The sequence below is a fragment of the Thamnophis sirtalis genome, unplaced genomic scaffold, assembly GCF_051295495.1.
Source record: "Thamnophis sirtalis isolate CommonGarterSnake01/CBP01778 unplaced genomic scaffold, rThaSir2_p1.2 scaffold_2, whole genome shotgun sequence".
NCBI lineage: Eukaryota > Metazoa > Chordata > Lepidosauria > Squamata > Natricidae > Thamnophis > Thamnophis sirtalis.
In genome coordinates this window covers 87,984,057-88,007,121 of record NW_028261382.1, presented here as the reverse complement: position 1 = coordinate 88,007,121, position 23,065 = coordinate 87,984,057, and the positions used below count along the sequence as shown (strand labels likewise).

The 23,065-nt window shown below is 42.3% G+C and overlaps 2 protein-coding genes and 1 long non-coding RNA gene across 3 annotated transcripts in view; 1 reads left to right on the top strand and 2 right to left on the bottom strand.

Moving 5' to 3' along the window:
• The window catches only part of LOC148048987 (actinia tenebrosa protease inhibitors-like), a 34,744-nt gene extending 11,821 nt beyond the window's left edge, over positions 1–22,923 (bottom strand). The window contains exons 1-2 of the mRNA XM_087706334.1: positions 22,790–22,923; positions 21,431–21,553 (exon numbers count right to left, since the gene is read on the bottom strand). The gene's annotated coding sequence lies outside the window, so the exon portion shown is untranslated. The remainder of the gene's footprint in view (positions 1–21,430; positions 21,554–22,789) is intronic.
• LOC148048986 (uncharacterized) overlaps positions 1–23,065 on the bottom strand; it is a 75,669-nt gene that overhangs the window by 52,016 nt on the left and 588 nt on the right. The gene's annotated exons all lie outside the window — the stretch shown is intronic.
• On the top strand, positions 1,619–15,138 carry LOC148048988 (carboxypeptidase inhibitor SmCI-like). Its single transcript, XM_087706238.1, has 7 exons — positions 1,619–1,690; positions 3,496–3,502; positions 4,275–4,465; positions 5,887–6,046; positions 12,864–13,043; positions 14,331–14,478; positions 15,123–15,138. Exons 1-7 carry the CDS (start codon positions 1,619–1,621, stop codon positions 15,136–15,138), a joined length of 774 nt encoding a protein of 257 aa, XP_087562364.1.

The window sequence follows — 23,065 nt, the reverse complement described above, 5'->3', positions numbered from 1 at the left end:
AATCTCTGTCCACAGCCAAAGAAAAGAAAAAGGCTGTGAATTACGAATAGACCCTAGCCACAGAGCTACTCCCTGCCCCTTTCTAGCCAAAAAGGGGTGATATCTATGATCTTATTTAGATATACAGACCAGATCTCTGAGAGGAGCTCCGTTGAGCCCTCTTCGGCGACAGGCTCCGCCCCCAGGAAGTCATACCTCGCTACTTTTTCAACACAAGAACCAAGACTTGTATGATGTTCCTTTATAGCGGATGTGGAGGCAATGACAACAACTTCAAATCTTTAAACAAATGCATAACAGAATGTCAAAGTCATGGTAAGGAAGAAAGTGAAATCTTTCCAATGGTCCGCTAATATGCAAAAAAAAAAAAAAAAGCTTTCCTATTAATAATATAGTCTTCCTAAAACCTTCGCTACTCTTTTTTGTACATTAATAAGCAGCAGATGAATCAGAACCAGAATAGATCTGTAAGGGACCTAGGAGGTCTTCTAGTCCAGCCCCCCTGCTCAAGCAGGATACTTTATACCATTTCAAACAAGTGACTGTCTAGTCTCTTCTTAACAACCTACAGTGATAAAGCACCCAGAACCTATGAAGGCAAGCTGCTCCACTGGTTAATTGACATCACTGCTAGGAAGTTTCTCCTTAATTTCAGGTTCTTTCTCTCCTTGAATGTTTGCTTCTTGTCCTGCCGTCTGGTGCTTTGGAAAATAAATTGACCCCCTCCTCTTTATGGCAGCCTCTCAAATACTGAAATACTGCCACCCCTAGTCCTTCTTTTCTCTAGACTATCCAAACCCAAATCTTTCTTTGTATCTTTTCCAAAGTCTCAGTATATTTTTTGTAATGTGGTGGTCAAAGATTCCTCTCACTATCGTTGAGTCCCTATGGTTTTTGAGCCATACCAACATGCAGAGCAATGTATTTGGGAACTGGAAAGTGAACAATATATGAATTTGCCAACACTAAGCAGACACCACAAGTACTTAAACCTAGTTGAAGAGAAGGTCCATGTGATATCTTTACAAGATGAGGAAAGGGAATGGACGCCTACCTACCAATTCCAGATGCCCCTCCTTCAAGTGTTGAATGCCAGCTCTGGAAGAGGTTTGTCCCTCTGTCTATTGGAATACAAGCCCTAACCTTCAAGTAAATGGGAGGAAACCTCTCTTTGATGACCCTCTCAGTTCATGCCAGAAGTCTAGAATTTCAGGATTTGGGACTTGGTTCCTCCTTAGGGGTACAGCAGCTTCAGTACAAGCTGGTCTTCTGTTATTTGAGGGATTCTAATGGCAATTGGCAATGACTCAAATTTGAGTATTATCACTATATTAGGTTTAACTTTTTCTGACCTTTGGAGCTGATTGCTTAGGATCTACTTTTCCAGTAAATGCTCAAATATTCATTTTGCCCCGTAGTCTGGAGTCAGAATACAATATATATTCATGCAATGATCTTCCGGGTTTTCTAAGGGGGACAGTCCATCTTATTTTCCTCTTTACATTTTCAGGTACATATCCACAGCTATGTAATCTTCCTGCAAAAGTAGGACGGTGCAAAGCTGCGTTTCCTAGTTTTTATTTTAATGCAGCAACTGGGAACTGTGAGGCATTCACTTATGGCGGATGTCGAGGAAATAAAAACAACTTTGTATATTGGTCTCAATGCAGAGCTACATGTCAAAATTCTGGTAAGGTAGAAACGTTCATCTTTGCCTTGTCATAACCATTAAAACAAATAATGTATTACTCTTGATCTGAAAACTCTTCAATATCTTTATAAATGACCAAGATGAGGGAAAAGAAGGGGAACTCATCAAATTTTCAGATGATACTAAACTGGTGGGAATAGCCAATACCCCAGAAGATAAATTCAAGTTCCAAAAAGATATTGACAGACTGGAACAATGGGCCCCATGCAACAAAATGAATTTTAATATGGAGAAAAGCAAAGCTTTACATTTAGGCAGGAAAAATCAAAGTTATAAGTATAGATTAAGTGAGACATGACTCAAAAACAGAGGGACCTTGGAGTCCTAGCGGATGACCATTTGAATATGAGCTAGCAATGTGCAGCAGCAGCCAAAAAAAAGCTAATATAATCCTGAGTTATATAAACAGAGGCATAGAATCAAGATCACGTAAATTATTAGTGATGCTTTACAAACCCTAGTAAGACCACACCTTGCATACTACAACCAATACTACATTATTGGTCACCATACTACAAAAAGATGTTGAGACTTTGGGAAAAAAAGATGATCAAAATGCCTGGAGACTAAAACATCTGAAAAACTGTTGAAGGTTTTGAGTCTGGCTAGTCTAAAGAAAAGAATAATTAGGGGTGACATGCAGAAATAAAAAATAGTAATTCCTAAAGAACTACCAGAAAGGCGGCTTTCTTGTTTTTTCTTGCAGCATTCTGTGAGGATTTCTGCACTTAATTAATAAAGCAAAATACTGGAAAATGAAAGGAAGTTATATATATCCCTCACAGGAAATGTCAGTTCTAACATGTGATATAATGCCTGGAAATGCTTTTATCCATATTGCTTTGCAATGCTTCATGAAGGAAAATGTATTATATTCTATTTAAAGCATGAAAATGTTTTCTGCCAATATCCTGCTATTCTGCATTCAAGTGCCAATGAATTTTCTTGCAGCATTTGGAGTGAGACTTCTATCTCTGAGGACCTACCCATAGACTGGGCCTTTTTTTCTATAGTTATTCACTTTTGAGAATTTGTCTGGCTCACTCTCTCTCATAGACCTGGCATTTTTTGACTATACTGGCATCTGTCCTATCTCATCCTATTTCCTCCACCACCGCTGTCCCCCTTTGTATGCGAGGGTTCATAATTCCTGCTATTGAGCAAAATTATAGAGACCTACTTGGTTTAAATTGTTGGAAGAAATGTCCATCTGAGTTCAGTTCCAAGTGGGGAGAAAGACACTGGAAACATGGAGGCTGTTTGGAAAGATGGTTTAATGGTGGATGGGACCACATGGTTTGAGGTCCTGGCACTTGAGGAGGGAGGGAGGGAGAGAGGGGGGAGGGAGGACCTTGCCTTGCAGCTTCCTGTTCCTGTGTAAGGGCAGGTATTCTGATTGGTTGTCAGACTCCCATGGAACCATGCAGGGGTAACTTTACAGATTGACTTGTGTCCCAGGCTTTGTTGAATCTTGCTGGGTGATGATGTAATGAAGAGGGCTGTGCTCTGAAAGGGTGTTGGGCAATTAATATTGGGCTTAATGGCTTTGTCCCAGTTTGGATCTTGAGTGAGGGCTAATCCTAGCATGTCCTGAGGGTGAAGGTCTTTTGTTTTGTAGATAAGTTGGCCCAGCCTTTTGTCTTGTAGATAGGTTGGCGCCAGTCTTTCTGGGGCTATCAACAAAGGCGGGGGCTGCTTTCCAAGAGCATGTTTCTCCTTTTCTCATCCAGGGAGGTATAATATTCTGCCTTTTTAACATTTCCTATAATATTTCATTCTTCTAGGAGAAGGGTGAGTGCTAATTTTTTACACTATAGAAAGACAATAAAAATTCAGTTTTGGAAACCCACCCTAAGTAGACTGTATAAATACTTAAATCTGGGCGAAGGGAAGGTCCATGTGAAGTGGTTGGAAGAGGGGGAAAGGGAATGGACACTCCCCCCCTTCCAGGTGCCCCCTCCAAGCGTTGAATGCCCAGCTCCAGAAAGGCTTACTCCTTCTGTCTCTTGGAATACAAGCTCTAACCTTCAAGCCAATGGGAGGAAACCTCTCCCTGATGATATTCTCAGTCCATCCCAGCAGGCTGATTTCAGGAATGGGGGCCTGCTGCCTCTTCTTAGGGGTACAGAAACTTGTGTCTGCCCAGCTGGTCTTCAGTTGTTTGAGGGCTATCTGCCAGGCTGCACTTACATGGCTTCTAATGGCAATTGGCAATGACGCAAATTTGGGTGTTCTCACTATGTTAAGGCAGGGAAATTGTTTTCGCTTTTTCTGACATTTGGAGCAGATTTCACAGGATCTAGTTTCCCAGTAGATCACGGGTGTCAAATTCCTGCATCACATTGTCATTATGTGATGTATTGTGACGTCTTCCCTTTGCGAAGCTGTGATGGGCATGGCCTGCACATGATGTATCTGGCCCGTGGGCCGCCAATTTGACACCCTTGAAGATAAACACGTTACCCTGTACTCTGGAGTCTGAACACAATATATTTTTATGTGATGATCTTCTAGACTTCCTTAAAAAGGACAGTCTGTCTTATTTACCTCTTTTCAATTTCAGTACTATTTCCCGAGAAATGCACATTTCGCCCCAAACTAGGATCATGCGCAACACCTACTATTCGCTTTTTTTTCGACACAGTAACTGGGACCTGTACAATGTTTCTTTATAGTGGATGTGGAGGGAATGAAAACAACTTCTTAACTAAAGAAGAATGCCTAAAAGAATGTAAAATCACTGGTAAGTACTTTGCAATCTAGGTTCTGTACTAGCAATAGGAGAAACTGGAGCTCGTTATTGGGATCAATCAGTAAACATTTAGAATGTTAAAAACACTCAAAAAGAACTTTCATAAAGACGTGCCCTAAAAGTTGTTTTTTGTTTTTAGAGTTGTTCTTGAAAATGGTTATGTGAGCATTGCCACACTCAATTGTCAAAGAAGATCACATAGCGATTACACACACTACTGAAAAATCTACTGTTGATAACTTCTTTTCATTGTTTCCTTTCCAGGGCAACACTGACTCCAATTCCTGATTGGGTTGATAGATGGAGTGGATTCAGCAGCTGGGGAAGGAATCCAAATTTCCATGGACTTTCCCACTGAAACACTTTGCATACATGGAATTCTAAGCATTCTGTTAAATAAACATACAAATGATTTGAACCCTAATAGTCTGTCTCTAAAATACTGTTTCTATTGCTCTCTTTATTCTGTCAGACCATCAACAACATTGCAAACAGGACACCACAATTTATTTAGCACTTAACCAGTATGGAGGTAGGTAGTTAAAGCAGAACTGTACTTCAGATCCTTACATATCAACTCATGATTCCAACTCCATGAAAGTTCAGCTGCATTTCATATTGTGCATATAAAAAGTGGCTTGAGAGAGCACCAGACATTTGTTTGAACACCAGGATGTATTTCACTTTGTGATTATTCCGGCTGGTTTACTTTTTGGTTTTAGGTTGCCAGTAACCCAAATTTAGGTTTTTAGGTTGAAATATCAACCGAAGGCAGAATTTTATATGTCCACATACAAGATGGCCTCCCTCCACACTAAACAATGACTTAAATAGATGGTGGAAAGCTCTCCCCATTTTAGATTGACTTTAGAAAACTGTTCCCTTACCAGAGACACATGAAATAAGACTCTCTTTTCTTCATTATTCCCTGTCACCCCTTAGTTTTAGAATAACCATATGAACAATGTTTGGGGGACTGTTCCATTTTCATAAAAGGTACATGAGGACAGGCACATTTTGGGATGAGGGCAGAATTCAAATTTTGGGGGAGATGGTGTTTCTGAAAGAAAATGTCTAAACGAAATCTATGGACTAACCCTTCCTTCCTTCCCACCTGACGTTATTATAATGGGAAGGACTAGTTATCTAGAGAATTTATGGGAGTGGGGGTGGGTGGGAAGGGCAACAACACACATATGTTTTAGAAGAGTTCACAGCCCAGAATCAATTAGAGATGGATTGCTATAGATATTAAACAAATAAATTAAAAAATAATAATAAAATTTTATGTTTTCGGCCTACAGCCTGTTTCCCCTTAGAATTTGGGGAAAGAGTTATGTAATGGTAAATGGGAGATTCAGGTGACGAAAATGAGATGGTGGGAGACTTGTACTTTCAGACTTGCCTGTTTCTCTCAATGCAGCCTTACAACAGAAGCAGCAGCTGTCAGCCTTTGACAGCTCCTTATGTACTGGTGCTGGTTTCTCCTCAGCCAATTAGAGCTCAGCGACTTCTATGTCAGGCACAGACCAGAGAGAAACCAGGACACAGTAGACAGGCAATGTTCAACCTGCAGATCCACTGTAATCCTACTTTCTTATTTCTAACTGAAATAAAGATGTTACTTAAATTAATTAAAAAAACATTTAAGAACAACTTAAACACTGAAATTTTCAAAGGAACAAAATTACATGCAGAAATGGTAGAAGGTGGGATAAGTACATAAAAGACATAAAAACAAAGGGAACACATCTTTGGGAAGGTCCTTGCAGATCATTTCAACAAATTTGGGACATGTAATGCTCTGGGAAGCAGGAATAGATGTGAACACTCCATAATCCGCGTGATGTTTCCAATATATATGAATCCATATGACTTTGGCAACTGCCGGCCTTGCAGGAGTTAGGTGACAATCAAGATGAGCAGGAAGAGTTCATCTCTGGGATGGAGGGAGCCTTACGAGGAGAAAGAGGCCGAGTAAAGGGAAATGCATCTGCTCCTTCCACACCAGGCATAGAAGATGTGAGTGTGAACCAGATTATCGAGGGAGGGGCAGCTTTCATGTAAATGGGAGGAGATAATTGAGGGAAGCCACTAGTCACTAGTTATCTTGAGAATTTATGATGGGGGTGGTGGTGGAGGGGAACAACACACATGCATTTTAGAAGAGTTCTCTGCCCAGAATCAATTAGCTGAGACGGACTGCTATAGAAATTAAACAAACAAATAAAGAAAAATGAAATTTCATGCTCGCAGCCCACAACCTGTTTCCCTTTAGAACTTGGGAAAAGCTGATGAAAGTTATGTAATTGTAAGTGGGAATGAGATTGGCCCTAACTTATCAGGTGGTGAAAATGAGATGGTGGGAGACTTGTACTTTTAGACAGAAGCAGCCCCAGTGGTGCTTATTTGGGAGAATGAGGCTTCTTTCTTGAGAAGAGCCTTTCAGAATGTCCTTGCTCAGGCTCCTTAGAGTACCAGCACCAGCTTGGATCTCTTATTTTCTGGGCATCACAACGTCCTAATCCTTCAGCAACTCAGGCAGCAGTTCAACCAGGTTTTCTGGGATGTTCATTCTTGGTCTCCTTATCAGAGGCCGAGCTGGCCATGGCACCTGGTAAAATGTACAAAAGACGGGATGACACATTTTAACCTATTCAAATGCTGATAGAAAGTTAGACAAGAAGTTTGGGCTCCCTTATATGTCATGAAAAGAGAAAGTGAGTGTAATAAGAGTAGGATTTTGCCTATTTTGCTCTATGGAACTGAAAGTTGGGACACCTGACTGGGACACCCCAGGAAGCTAAACAGATGGGAAAGGCGTGGGTAAACACTTTGTGTGATAGAACAACAAGGGATAAGGTCAAGAGTTTGTATTGTGGAATGAATACAGAAGTAAATTAAGGCGATTCAGTGAAGTAGAGGAAATAAATTGCAAAAGAAGTAAATGATAAAAAAGCAAATGGTTCATGAGAAAGGCATAGAGTTAAGAGTCATGGTTGGATTAGACAAAACCATGGAAAGAAAAAGATGAGAACTTTTGTTGTGTAAATGTACAGAAGAGTATAGAGCTGATAAAAACAAATGTGGTTTGCAAGGACAGAAAGATATCTCTTTCCTTTGCATCCCTTTCCTCATGACTTCATTTAATTAGGGTACAATTGCTTACTTATTTGCCATGCTCTATGTAGACCTGTTTATGGATGACAAGTGGAACTGTACTCATGATTGCTACGTATGACCTCTTTGTTCCAGCTACATCAACAGTCAACAAACTTATAAAAAGTCGATCTCTCATTCTAAAGACGTTTATCGACTCCTAATAAAATCATTGTTCTGTAGCATTCCCAGTCGGTCCTCGGAGTAACCATTTTCGTATCTGAACATTATTCAGATTTTAGGGAAGTGCACCTTGGTGTTCCAATCATATGACTACGTGTACTTCACTGTTGGATAATTTATAAAACGGCTCTACTCTGCATCAGATATTTGCTTTCACCACTATGATACATTCGAACTGCATGCTGCTGGCTCTTGGACGTTTATCGACTCCTAATAAAATCATTGTTGAATTGAATTGAATTGGTTTATTTATAGGCTGCCCTTTTCCCTGAGGGGACTCAGGGCGGCTAACAACTCATAGGGAGGGGGATACAGACAATAACATATAACATTACATATAATTAAAAAGTAAACAACATTCATCCAACATTCGGGTGGGGGCAGATCAATCTCTACCCCCAGGCCTGGCAGGATAGCCAGTTCTTAAGGGCTGCGCGGAAGGTCTGAAGGGTGGTGAGGGTACGGATCCCCACGGGGAGCTCGTTCCAGAGGGTCGGAGCTGCCACTGAAAAGGCTCTCCTCCGCGTAGTGACCAGCCGGCACTGGCTGGCAGATGGCACTCGGAGGAGGCCCAATCTATGAGATCTAATCGGTCTCGAGGAGGTAATCGGCAGGAGGCGGTCTCCCAAGTACCCAGATCCACTACCATGGAGGGCTTTATAGGTGGTAAGAAGCACCTTGAAGCGCACACGGAGATCAACAGGTAGCCAGTGCAGCTCGCGGAGGATAAGTGTTATGTGGGTGAACCGAGGTGCACCCACAATCACTCGCGCGGCCGCGTTCTGGACTAGCTGAAGACGCCGGATGCTCTTCAAGGGCAGCCCCATGTAGAGCACGTTGCAGTATTCCAGCCTAGAGGTCACGAGGGCGCGAGTGACTGTTGTGAGGGCCTCCCGATTCAGGTAGGGTCGCAACTGGCGCACCAGGCGAACCTGGGCGAATGCCCCCCTGGTCACAGCCGACAGGTGGTGATCAAAGGTCAGCTGTGGATCCAGGAGGACTCCCAAGTTGCGAACCCTGTCTGAGGGGTGTAAAATTTGGCCCCCCAGCCTGAGTGATGGAATGCTAGCCAAATTATTGGGAGGGAAACACAACAGCCACTTGGTCTTTTCTGGGTTGAGTACAAGCTTGTTAGCCCGCATCCAGTCTCTAACGGCCTCGAGACCCTGGTTCATCACGTCCACCGCTTCATTGAGTTGGCACGGGGCGGACAGATACAGCTGTGTATCGTCCGCATATTGATGGTATCTTATCCCGTGCCTCCGAATGATCTCGCCCAGCGGTTTCATGTAGATGTTAAATAGTACGGGGGACAGGACCGACCCCTGAGGCACCCCATATGTTAGGGGCCTCATGGTCGATCTCTGTCCCCCGACCAACACCGACTGCGACCTGTCCGAGAGGTAGGAGGAGAACCACTGCAGAACAGTGCCTCCCACCCCCACCTCCCGCAGTCGTCGCAGAAGGATACCATGGTCGATGGTATCGAAAGCCGCTGAGAGGTCAAGAAGAACCAAGATGGAGTGATGACCTCCATCCCTGGCTCTCCAGAGATCATCGGTGAATGCGACCAAAGCGGTTTCTGTGCTGCAACCAGGTCTGAAGCCGGACTGGAAGGGGTCCAGGTAATCGGCTTCCTCCAAGGACCGCTGAAGCTGGTAGGCCACCACCTTCTCAACAACCTTCCCAATAAAGGGGAGGTTGGAGACTGGACGATAGTTGTTAAGTACAGCTGGATCCAGGGATGGTTTCTTCAGGAGGGGTCTCACCACCGCCGTTTTAAGTGCGGCGGGGAAGTGCCCCTCCCGAAGCGAGGCGGTAATAACCGCTTGGATCCAGCTCCGTGTCACCTCCCTGCTGTTAGCTACCAGCCAGGAGGGACACGGGTCCAGTACACAGGTGGAGGCACTCACAGCCCTCATGGCCTTGTCCACGTCCCCGGGGGTAACGTCCTGAAACTCAACCCAGCGCTGGTCTACCAAGTCGTCCACTCGTGCCTCGGCTGGGTCTGCAAGGGTGGAGTCCAGATCCGACCGAAACCGAGCAACTTTGTCCGCCAAGAACTGGGCATAGTCTTCAGCCCTACCCTGCAAGGGGTCCCCCGTATCCCTCTTATTTAAGAGGGAACGGGTTACCCTAAACAGGGCGGCTGGACGGGACTCGGCGGACGCAACCAAGGAGGCAATGTATGTTCTTTTTGTTGCCCTAAGTGCCCTGATGTATTCCTTGGTGCAGGTTGTTAAAAGTGCTCGGTTCGATTCGGATCTATCGGACCTCCACAGGTGCTCTAGGCGTCTCCTTCGGCGTTTCCTCTCCCGGAGCTCCTCGGTGAACCAAGGAGGCCTCAGGGATCCACCACCTCGGAGTGGCCGTAGTGGCGCAATCCGGTCAAGGGACTCCGATGCTGCCGAGTGCCAGGCAGCAACCAGAGTTTCTACCGGATTGTGGGCGAGAGTGTCAGGAATAACCCCAAGCTCCGTCTGGAACCTCAAGGGGTCCATAAGTCGCTTGGGGCGGAACCACTTGTTCTGTAGCATTCCCAGTCGGTCCTCGGAGTAACCATTTTCGTATCTGAACATTATTCAGATTTTAGGGAAGTGCACCTTGGTGTTCCAATCATATGACTACGTGTACTTCACTGTTGGATAATTTATAAAACGCCTCTACTCTGCATCAGATATTTGCTTTCACCACTATGATACATTCAAACTGCATGCTGCTGGCTCTTGGACGTTTATCGACTATTAATAAAATCATTGTTCTGTAGCATTCCCAGTCGGTCCTCGGAGTAACCATTTTCGTATCTGAACATTATTCAGATTTTAGGGAAGTGCACCTTGGTGTTCCAATCATATGACTACGTGTACTTCACTGTTGGATAATTTATAAAACGGCTCTACTTTGCATCAGATATTTGCTTTCACCACTATGATACATTCGAACTGCATGCTGCTGGCTCTTGGACGTTTATCGACTCCTAATAAAATCATTGTTCTGTAGCATTCCCAGTCGGTCCTCGGAGTAACCATTTTCGTATCTGAACATTATTCAGATTTTAGGGAAGTGCACCTTGGTGTTCCAATCATATGACTACGTGTACTTCACTGTTGGATAATTTATAAAACGGCTCTACTCTGCATCAGATATTTGCTTTCACCACTATGATACATTCGAACTGCATGCTGCTGGCTCTTGGACTGCTCATTTTCTGCTTTCAGGATGCCTGTTCTGTAGGTAGGTAAATAAAACGTTTCTTTTCCCTTCATACCTACATGCAATCTGTTTGAAAATGCTCCTTTCTCTTCCAAGATACAATCACATTAACAAGAGTTGATATTGGAGGGACCCCTAATATACGGGATTTACTTTAGGAAGCCAGTTTCTGGACTGGATCATCCGAAACAAAAAGAATGAAAGTCCCTTTTCTGCAGTATTTTGGTCAGTCCTTAGTAACCATTGTGGGATGTCAGGATTATTCAAATTTTGGGGAAATGGACATTCTACAAAGTTTAAAAAGGTTAAACTAAATCTGAGTAGAATTTTTGTTTCATTTCCTTTTATAAGGTTTCCTATGAATAATATGTTATTCCTAAAACGTACAGCTGCTCTTTTTTTATACGTCAACAAGGAATAATATTAGATGTGGGTCGAGTGAAGAGGCAGGACACTCCGCTAATACAACAGCTCTTTATTTGGTAGACCTGTATAAGGAGTTTTTTGGCTGTCTGGCAGCTCTCTCTTTTAAAGGGGGGGCTGCCTGACAGCTCAGCCACTGAGATCTCTTAACTTTCCTGCTTGTAATGTGAACCAATTGATTTAAACCACCAGTTTCAGTGGACTTTGAGGGGGGGGTGGTTTCAGGGCCCGCTGTGTTGCTGTGGGTCCCCATTGGCTCGGTGGTTTCAGGCCGGGTTGACTTCTCTCTTTCGTGTCCAGTGGCTTTTTCATGTCATTCGTGCGCGATCTCTGCTTTGATGTCTGAGGTCAGGCTGCACTCCAGCTGCAATCAGGCTCTCTTTGGATAGCTGCCCTCTGCCATGGTTGCCTGAGTTTCCCTCCAGGCAGCCCCCATATCGGGGAGCAATTGGAGAGTCCAGGATTCAGGAGACCTGGTGATCTTAATAGATTTTAAAAGCTGACTGTCAGTTTTCCTAAAAATGCCCTAATTGACTCATGAGTATCGAGACAAGTTTCAATACAAAACTAGGAGCACTCATTTATTAGGAGCACCGTTAGGCAAGGCCTTTTTGCAGTCAGACCTGAGTTTTGTTTGAATTATAGCTGAACTTTACTACTGTTCCTCCACTCCCCTCAGTCTGTGTCATAAATCACATTCCCCAATGTGATGCACCCATCCCAAGCCTGCTGCAGTAATCTGAGACCTGACTCTAATCGAACGTATGTGTGAAATGCACTGTACCCCCTTCCCTCACCTTGACAACTTTAGGAGTTAACAAACAGCATATTAATTTTCCAATTCTAAGCAGGCATCAAAAATGCTTAAATCTGGTTGAAGAGAAGGTACATGAGAAGTCTTTGGAAGAGGAGAAAAAAGAATGGCCCCACCAACTCTCCATTTCCAGATGCCCCTCTTTCCAGTGATGAATGCTCAGCTCCAGAAAGGGTTTCTCCTCTATCTGCCGGAATACAAGCCCTAACTTTCAAGCAAGTGGGATGAAAGCTCTCCCTAATCACTTTCTCAATCCTTTCCAGAAGTCTGGAATCTCAGAAATGGGGGGCGGGAGGGGAGGGTCTGATGACTCTTCTTAGGGGTAGATGAGCTTTCATCTATTACGCTGAACTTCAGTTCCTTGCAGGGCTTCTAATGGCAGTTGACAATGATTCATATTTGAGTGTTCTCACTATGTTAGACAGACAAAGTGTTTTCACTTTTTCTGAGGTTTGGAGTGGATTGCTCAGGATCTACTTTTCCAGTAGATGTTCAAATATCCATGTTGCCTGGGGTCTGGAGTCAGAATACAGTACATTTTTATGATATGAATTTCTGGATTTCCTTAAAAGAGACAATCTGTCTTATTTTCTTGTTTTCACTTTCAGGTAATTATCCTACGAAATGTTACTATGAACCTACAATAGGATGGTGCTTCAGTCCTGTTCTTCGCTACTTTTTCCACCACGTACGTGGTCACTGTATGATGTTCACTTATAGTGGATGTATGGGCAATGGCAATAACTTCTTAACTTTTGAAGAATGTGTAAGAGAATGTCAAAGTTATGGTAAGGAAGAAATTAAAATCTTTCCCTTGGTGCACAAGTATATAAAAATATAGTCTTTCTAAAACTTGCAGCTACTATTTTTTCTACATCAATGAGTAACACATGAGTCACAATCACAATAGAGCTGTAAGGGACCTTGGTGGTCTTCTAGTCCAGCCCCCTGTTCAAGCAGGAGATCTTATACAATTTCAGAAAAGTGACTGTCCAGTCTCTTCTTAAAAACCTCTGGTGATGAAGCCCCTGCAACATTCTGAACTTCTGTGCCACTGGTTAATTGTCCTCACTGTTAGGAAGTTTCTCTTTAATTCGAGGTTGCTTCTCTCCTTGATTACTTTCCATCCTTGTCCTGCCCTCTGGTGCTTTTGAAAATAAATTGACCCCCTTCTCTTTTTGGCGGCTTCTCAAATACTGGTATACTGCTACCCCTAGTCCTTCTTTTCTGTAACTAGCCAAACCCAAATCCTGCAACCATTCTTCATATGTTTTCAGTCTCCAGGCCTTTTATCATCTTAGTTGCTCTTCTTAGTACTTTTTTTTCCAAAGTCTCAACATCTTTTTTGTAATGTGGTGACCAAAACTGGCTGCAGTATTCCAGATGTGGTCTTACTAAGGCTTATATAAAGCGATACTAATACTTCACATGATTTTGATTCTATGCCTCTGTTTATACAACCAAGGATTGTATTAGCTTTTTTGGCTGCTGCCAAACACTGCTGGCTCATGCTTAAGTGATCGTCCACTAAGACTCCAAGGTCCCATACTAACATGCAGCGCAATGTACTTGGGAACTGGAAAATGAATAATATATGAATTTTCAAAAACTAAGCGGATGCCATAAATATTTAAACCTGGATGAAGAGAAGGTCCATGTGATGTCTTTGGAAGAGGAGGAAAGGAAATGGACATCCACCCCTCCTCTTTCAGATGCCCCTCCTTCAAGTGTTGAATGCCAGCTCCAGAATGGTTTTGTCGTTCTGTCTGGAATACAAGCCCTAACCTTCAAGCAAATGGGAGGAAACCTCTCAGTCCATCCCAGAAGCCTGGAATTTCAGGATTGGGAGCCTGATGCCTCTTTTTAGGGTTACAATAGCCGCGCTGTCAAGCTTCAGTTATTTGTGGGCTTCTAATGGCAATTGGCAATGACTCAAATTTTAGTGTTCTCAGCATGTTAGTTTTCACTTTTTCTGACATTTGAAGCAGATTGCTCAGGATCTAGTTTTTCAGTATTTTCACGCAGTGATCTTATGGGTTTCCTTGTCTGTTTTCTTTTTTTCTTTCCATTTTAAGGTGACACTCCAGAGTTTTGTAAACTTCCCATAGAACTAGGACGGTGCACATCTTCAATTCCTCGTTTTTATTACAACACAGCAAATGAGGACTGTGAAAAATTCACTTTTGGTGGATGTGGAGCAAATCAAAACAACTTTGCAAATTGGTATGATTGCAGAGCTACATGTCAAAATTCTAGTAAGGAAGAAATTTTAATCTTTTCCTTGGCACAACATTAAAACAAAGTGCATTTTAGTCTTGTCCGTCAATCGTTGATCTGAATTTTTTTTTAGTCCTAAAGTTACTTTGATCTCAGTAATGCAATCCAGGCTCTGGACTGGGGACAGGAGCTTATTAGGGAACACATTCAACAAAATTGTAAGATATTTTAAAATGCTAAAAAATAAATTAATACATAAAAGCAGCTTCCTTGTTTTTTCTTGCAAAGAGTTCCGTGATGATTTCTGCACTCAATTGATAAAGAGGATTAAGCTAAATACTGGAAAATGAAAGGAAATTATATATTCCTCACAGGAAATGTCAGCTCTAACATGTAATGTAATGACTGGAGATGTTTTTGTTTGTCCATATTGCTTTGCAATGCTTCATGAAAGAAAATGAATTAAATACTATTAAAGCATGAAAATGTTTTTTGTCAAGATCCTGCTATTCTGCATTCAAGTGCCAATGAATTTTCTTACAGTGTGGGAATGAGACTTCCATGTCTGTGGATCTGGTCATAGACTGGGACACCCCCCCCCTCCTAATTATTCACTTTTGAGAATTTGTCTGGCTCACTGTCTCTAATAGGCCTGGCATTTTTTGACTATCCTGGCAACTCTCCTTAATTATCCTATTTCCACAGCGTCTGCTATTACCCTTTGTTTGTGAGGGGTCCATAATAACTAATGAGTTAAATTAGTTAAACTGGTTCCAATCTTTATAGAAAGACAATAAAATGTGCCTATCGTCCTTGTCATTGTATTTTTATTCATTTTATTCTTGTTCTTGTTTTTGCTTGACAAATTATAATAAATAAATAAATAAAAAGTCGGTTTTGGAAACCCACCCTAGACTCTGCAAATCCTTAAACCTGGTTGAAGAGAAGGTCCAAGTGAAGTGTTTGAAAAGGAGGAAAGGAAATGGACACCCATTCCCCAACTTCCAGGTGCCCCTCCTCCAAGTGTTGAATGCCCAGCTCCAGAAGGGGTTTCTCCTCCTGTCTGCTGGAGTACAAGCCTCAACCTTCAAGCAAATGACAGGAAACATCTCCCTGATGATCTTCTCAGTCCGACTGAGCAGGCTGATATCAGGAGTAGGGTGCTGCCTCTTCTTAGGTGTACAGCGGCTTGTATCTGCCAGGCTGTACTTCAATTACTTGCAGGGCTTCTAATGGAAATTGGTGATGATAGAAATTTGGGTGTTTTCAATATGTAATGGCAGGCAAATTGTTTTCATTTTTTCTGATGGTTGGAGCAGATTGCTCAGGGTCTATCTTTCCAATAAATGGTCAAATATTCACATTGCCCTGTACTCTGGAGTCAGAACATAATATATTTTTATGCAATGATATTCTGGATTTCCTTAAAATAGACAGTATGCCTTATTTTCTTCTTTCCACTTTCAGTTCACCTTCCTGCGAAATGTAAACTTCACCCCCAAATAGGAGGATGTTCAACCCCTACTACACGCTTTTTTTTTGACATCATAACTGGGACATGCATGGATTTCGTTTTTAGTGGATGTGGAGGGAATGAAAACAACTATTTAAGTGAAGAAGAATGCCTAAAAGATTGTAAAAGGAAGGTAAGGAAGTTTTGCAATCTAGGTTCTCTACTAGTAATAGGTGAAACTGGAGCTCATTATTGGGCTCAATCAGTAAACATTTAGAAAGTTAAAAACATGAAAAGAACTTTCATAAAGAAATGCCCTAAAAGTAGCTTTTTGTTTTTACAATTTTCCTTGAAAATGGTTATGTGAGCATTTCCACACTCAATTGTCAAAGAGGATCATATAGCGATTACACACACTACTGAAAAATCTACTGTTGACAACTTCTTTTCATTGTCTCCTTTCCAGGTCATCCCCTACCCCAATTCCTAATTGGATTGATAGATGGAGTGGATTCAACAGCTGGGGAAGGAATCTAAACTTCCATGGGCTCTCCCACTGAAACACTTTGCATGCATTAAATTCTAAGCATTCTCTTAAATAAACATACAAATGCTTTGACCCCCACAATAGTCTGTCTCTAAAGTACTGTTTCCATTGCTCCTTTCACTCTTTTAGGCCATTGACAAGATTGCAATCAGGACACCCAAATACAGAATATTCAGTGAATTTATGAGATACCGGGGAATATTAAAATACATTTTGCAGTAACAGAGAATGTTTTTTTTTGTTTTATTATTTTAATTTTATCAATTTCATATATACATTCACAATTATATGATCTCATAACTGTTATTAATAATATGTATTTATAACAATTTTTCCCTACTGTTGACAATATACTTGAAGATTGCTTTTTTAACATCCTATAGATCCATCTTATCTTACAGCGGTCCTACTTCTTCTTCCCTCCCTCCCTCTTTCCTTCCCTCGTTTCTTCTCTCCTACTCCCCTTCCTTCCCTCCCTCCTCCCCCTTCCCTCCTTCTCTCCTTCCCTCCTTTCTTTTCTCCTTCTCTTCCTTTCCCCCTTCCTTTCCTCCTTCCTTCCCCCCTTCCTTCTCTCCTACATTCCCTCCTTCCTTCTCTCCTTCTCTCCTTCCTTCCCTCCTTTCTTCTCTCCCTCCTTCCTACCCCCCTTTCTTCTCTTTCTTCTCTCCTTCCTTCCTTCCTCCTCTCCTTTCCCTTCTCTCCTTCCCCTTCCTCCCCTTTACCCTTCCCCTCTTCTTCCCATTCCTCCCCTCTTTCCTACTCTTACATTCCCTCCCATTCTTCCTCTGCCTTTCCCTTTCTCCTATTCCTCTCCTTTCTCCTCTCCTTCCTATCTTTCCTTCTGCTCCTCCCTCCATCCACTCTATCTGTTGTTGTGTTTACATATTCTCCTCTTCAGGGGATGACCTGGTTCTCTCTTTTTTTTCCCCCCTTATTTGAAAGTTATATAAAAAAGGCAAGATTTACAAAATACAAGATACAAAAATAGATAAAGCTCTTTACATATTTTCATCTCCCATAGCTCATCTCGCCGTACCTAGTATGAGACTAGGTTGCTAATTCCATGCAGGTAGTTATAACGGATTACCTATCAGCTTTTCAAGTTTTTCCAACGTTGTGGTCTAATGGTATTACTCAACGGTGAATTCTCACCTCTAATACATTTCTACTCTCATTTGTCCCTCTGTCTTTGTGTATTGTTTATTTGAGTTGTTGCTTAGATCATTTTAAGTTAGTCAGCTATCTCCTTTTATATCTGAATCCTCACTCTCATCAAGCCATTTGTACAATTTCTCCCAGACTTTGTAAAAGTCTGTGTCTTCTTTATCGTTAATCCGCATTGTCAATCTGTTCATTTCTGCTAATTCTAAGATTTTGTTCATCACCATTGTGCTAGTGGGGGCATTTTCACTCTTCCAGCACGGCACGTAAGCAATCCTTGCCGCCGTCAAGATGTGGACGAGAAGGTATTGATTGGTTTTACATATTTTTTTATCTGTTATCCCTAAAAGAAACATTTCCGGCTTAAGACTTAATTTAATTGACATGATTTCATTCAGCCATCTTAGCGTTCGCTTCCAATATGTCTTAGCCACCGGACACGTCCACCACATGTGGTAGTACGTGCCCAGTGTTGTTTTGCATTTCCAGCATTTGTCCGATAATTTTGAGGAAATTTTTGCCAGTCTTGTCGGAGGGAGATGCCAGCGGTAGAACATTTTGTATATATTTTCTTTATCGGCCGGCGATTTCGTTATTTTCAGGTTCCACTCGCATACCCTTTCCCAGTCATCCAGGTCAATTGTGTGGCCGATATTCTGGGCCCAGGTTACCATGACTTCTTTTACTCTTTCTGCTTCCATTTTTCGGATCAGCAAGCAGTTATATATTTTCGAGATTAATTTCTCGTCTGGTCCTGTTAAGATTTTATCCAATTCCTGGTCCTTGTCCTGAAAGCCAAATTGTGCTAGATCTGATTTGTATTTATTTTGTATTTGAAAGTATGGCCACCAATCAATATTTATTCCCATTTCAGCCAAATTTTCCCTGGAATTTAGTCTATTTTGCTCATCTAACAGCTGTTTGTAAATAACATTTTTATCAAAATTTATCAAATTTGGGTATATCAGGGCTTCCGTCGGGGATATCCATTTGGGTAGTTGGATATAGAATTTCCTTCTAATTTCCAGCCAATCCTTAATCAGTACCCCTCTTAAATGGTGTCTTCTAAAATAATTGTGGACTTTATTTCCCTCACACCATAAGTAATTGTGCCACCCCCATTGCAAGTCGTGGCCCTCTATCGTTAGGATTCTTTTGTTGGTTAACATTACCCACTCTTTTATCCACATTGTTGTTGCTGCTTGATGATATGCTTTCCATTCCGGTAGGCCCATTCCACCTTGCGCTCTTTTATCTTGAAGATGCTTATATTTTATTCTAGGCTTTTTGCCATTCCACACAAAATTTCGTACCATTTTATCCAAATCGTTATAACATTTTTCTCCTAATTTGACTGGTGCCGTTTGAAATAAATAGAGTATTTTTGGCAAGACATTCATCTTGATTACAGAGAATGTTGACCGTCTGATCCGGTAGGAATATTTGGTTGGCCTTCCTCTCTCAGTCAGCCCTTTTGAGATATGTCAGTCAGGAACTCTATCCTATGGTTGAAGGATAGTGAGAATGGTTGGCGTATGTCTAAGGTTGCAAAGGATGTAGAAGAGTTTCTAACTTTTTCCTTATGCCTTCAATTTAGTAAATGCAACATTTCTTAGTCCTTGTTTTATTTAGCACTATTTAACCAGTATGGAGGTATGTAATTATAGCAGAACTTTAATTTAAATCCCTACATATCAACTCATGATTGTAATTGCATAAAAGTTCAGCTCCATTTCATATTGTGCATATAAAAAGTGGCTTGACTGAGCACCAGACATTTGTTTTCAACATCACTTCGTGGTTATTCGGACTGGTTCACTTTTGGGTTGCCTCTAACCCAAATTTAGGTACCTTTTCCAACTGAAGGCAGAGTTTTGTACATCCACATACAAGATAGTCTCCCTCCACACTAAACAATGACTTAAATAGATGGTGGAAAGCTCTCCCCATTTTAGATTGACTTTAGAAAACTGTTCCCTTACCAGAGACACATGAAATAAGACTCTCTTTTCTGCATTATTCCCTGTGACCCCTTAATTTTGGGATAACCATATGAACAATGCTTGGAGGACTGTTCTATTTTCATAAAAGGTATATAGGTACATGAGGACAGGCACATTTTGGGATGAGTACCAGTAGCTCCACTGTGAATGGAGGGAGAAACATTTGTATTCTCTCTGCCACAGAATTCAACGGTCATATGAAGCAGACAGAATCCAAACGTTTCTCATTCCATCACAGTGGAGCTGCTGCTCTCTTTATCATCCCTTCTGGCCCTTCACTCCCAGGGATTACCTTAAAGGGACAGGCAGAAGCAGCTCCACTGTGAATGGAGGGGAAAAGTTCAGGAAATTTTGAAACTCCTTCAGCAAAACAAAATGATAGGATTAGAAGCAGCCCCTCACCCAAGATTCAATAAAGGATGAAAACCATTAGGCACAATAGAAATTATCCAACACGCTTTCAGAACACAACCACTTGTTTGCACCACCCCCAGAGCAGTCCAAACTTCACCTGGTAACTCAGATGAACAATTAGCCAGAGGTTGACCAGATTCGCTCAGACAAGCACCTAGGATTTCTTTTTCCTCTTTTGCCTATTGAGCCAGCTATGACCCCTATATCACCCCTACATGACCCCATAGGAATCTGACAATGGCCAATAGAATATTAAAAGATGTGTTCTTGCACAGAAACAGGAAGCTCAAATACAAAGCCCAAAGAAGGTATAAAAACCTACCCACTCTCAACTCCATTTTGTCAGCTGCCCAGAATCACATGTGGTTCTGCTTCATGAATAAACCATCTTTCCAATCAGTCTCCATGTTTCCTGTCTTTCTCCCAGCTTGGAACTTAACAAGGTAGTTATTTCTTCCAACAATTGGAAAAGAGGTGGCTAAATCATTTGTATGGTAAACCAAGAAAAGACATAGTGGGGAGAGTGCGTAGGGCATAATGAATACAAAATACCAAAAGTCTAGTAGAGTTAATTTATGGCAAACACATTGTTAAGCAAATGCATGAAGAAAAAGCGAATTGTTAATAATGAGGCAGGCAAAGAGTTAGTTATGGTTACATGAGACTCTGGAAAGAAAGATGAGATCGGAATATGGAGGTGGTAAAAAGAACATTGGTTTGCAGGAATAGAAAGATACAGACCGTGAGGGGAGGTGGTGAAGAGTCATTCTAGCTCTTTCCTTTTTATCACTTTCCTCATTCCTTCAATTTAATTCAGGTACAATTCCTAACTCATTTGCTACACTCTATATAGCACTGTTTATGTATGATTGATGGACTTGTACTCGGGGTCCCTACTAGGTATGACTTCCTTGTTTCAATTACATGACTGCCCAGGTCTACTTCCCTATTGCGTGAGGGAAGAACTCCTCTCCTAGAAGAATATAATATTTTGAGAAATATTAAAAAGGCAGAATATTATATTTCCCTAAAGGAGAAACATGTTTTAAAGACAGAAAGCAACTCCCTGGCCCCAGCAGGTACTTGGTGACCATTAAGAAAGACTGGAGCAGCCTATCTACAAGACAAAAGACCTCCAACTCCAAGGTGATGGGATTAAGACATGACCCTCAAGGACATAATAGGATTAACCCATCTAGCAGCAGAGCTCACCACATGACACAATCACCTGGGAACATTGCATCAACCAGCAAACTTCAACCAAACCTGCGACTCAGCCAAGTTACAGTTAGCTATGACCCCTACAACAACCAATAGGACACACGTTCTTGCACAAGAACAGGAAGTTCAAGTTCAAAGCCCAAGAGAGGGCATACATACCCCGCTCTCTCAACTCCAGGTGGTCAGCTGCACCAGGACCATGTGGTTGATCGTTCCGCTTCATTATTAAACCATCTTTCCAATCAGCCTCCATGTTTCCAGTGTCTTTCTCCTGGCCTGAAACTGAACCAGATGGATATTTCTGTCAACATGTGCAATCTATAATATGGCTCAACTCGAAATCAGATTCTTGCTTTGAGCACTCAAACTGCATGCTCCTCACTTTTGGACATTTGCTGCTTTCAGGATGTCTCTTCTAGAGATAGGGAGATAAGACCTTTCTTTTTCCTCCACACCAGTGGTGGGTTACGACCGGTACGCCCCAGTATGGGCATACCGGTACCTGCCGGGAGCACCAGGTACTGTTCCGGTATGGTGTTCCGGAGGGCCCACCCGCCTGCCCATGCTCTTTACCGGTATTTGAGGTTTTGGGGGCTTCCGCACACGGCGTGTATGGCACCTGTGCGACGCTCCGCCGAGCAGCTTGAGCATCGCGGAGGCGTCGCAGAGTGTCGTGGGTGGTAAGTATGCATGTGTACGCTGCGCATGTGTGTGCATGTTCATGTGGTGGACGCCCGGCCCCGTTACACCGTCCAGGTTGCACCGGGATCCGGAACCCACCACTGCTCCATACCTATGTGCAATCTGCTTGCAAATGTACCCTTCCCCTTCCAAGATATGATCACCTTAACAACACTCTTGGTGTTGGAGAGGCCACCAGAATATGTCATTCACTATTTTTGCCATTTTCCGGAATGAATCATCCAAAACACACAGAATGAAACTTCCTTTTCTGCAGTATTCCCAGTTAGTCCTTAGTTCTGAGGGAACCATTTTGGGATGGGAGCATTATTCGAATGTTGGGGGAAACGGGAGATTCTGACACAGTATAAAACTAAATCCGAGTAGAATCTTTCATACAATTTCGGGTATAAGCTTTCCTATGAATATATTCTTCCTAAAACCTACAGCCACTGTTTTTTGTACGTCCGCAAAGAGGAACAGATGCAGAGCAATGTACAGGTAGCCGTCGACTTACAACAGTTCACTTAGTGACCATTCAAAGTTACAAGGGCACTGAAAAAAGTGATTTAGGACCATTATTCAGACTTATGACCAATGCAGCATCCTCACGGTCACTGTGATTTACATTTGGATGCTTGACCACTGACTCACGTTTATGACTGTTACAGTGCCCTTGTCACATTTTACAACCTTCTGACAAGCAAAGTCAACGGGGAAGCCAGATTCGCTTAATAACCGTGTTATTAATTTAACAAACGCCAGGATTCACTTAACAAACGTGGCCAAAAAAAGCCGTAAAACGGGGCAAACTCACTTAAAAAATTTCTCTCTTACATTTTGAGCTGAAGTGTGGTGGTAAGTTGAGGACTGCTTGTACACGGGGACTGGGATAGATAAAAAAATAAATAAATACACGAAACTCCCTCACGCGCAAATTACTGTGGTGAGGAGAATAAGGGTTAGCCCGTGCGGCCGCCTCGAGGCTTCTGAACTGCGCATGTCTTTCCTGGCGAGGGGGGGGCGCATGCGCATCACCGCGGTCGAAGCCCGGGATGCTCCCTGGCGCGGCCAATGCCTCCTGGCGAGGCTTGAGGAGGAAGGAGGGGGGTG

Bases quoted from the DNA above. Each gene is read 5' to 3' on its own strand.
- LOC148048988 (XM_087706238.1), top strand. From the start codon at position 1,619: ATGGCGGATGTCGAGGAAATAAAAACAACTTTGTATATTGGTCTCAAT. The intron at 4,466-5,886 runs GCAATCTAGGTT...CTCTCAATGCAG, and splicing joins AAATCACTGGTAAGTACTTT to CCTTACAACAGAAGCAGCAG. The intron at 6,047-12,863 runs GTAATCCTACTT...TTTCACTTTCAG, and splicing joins GTTCAACCTGCAGATCCACT to GTAATTATCCTACGAAATGT.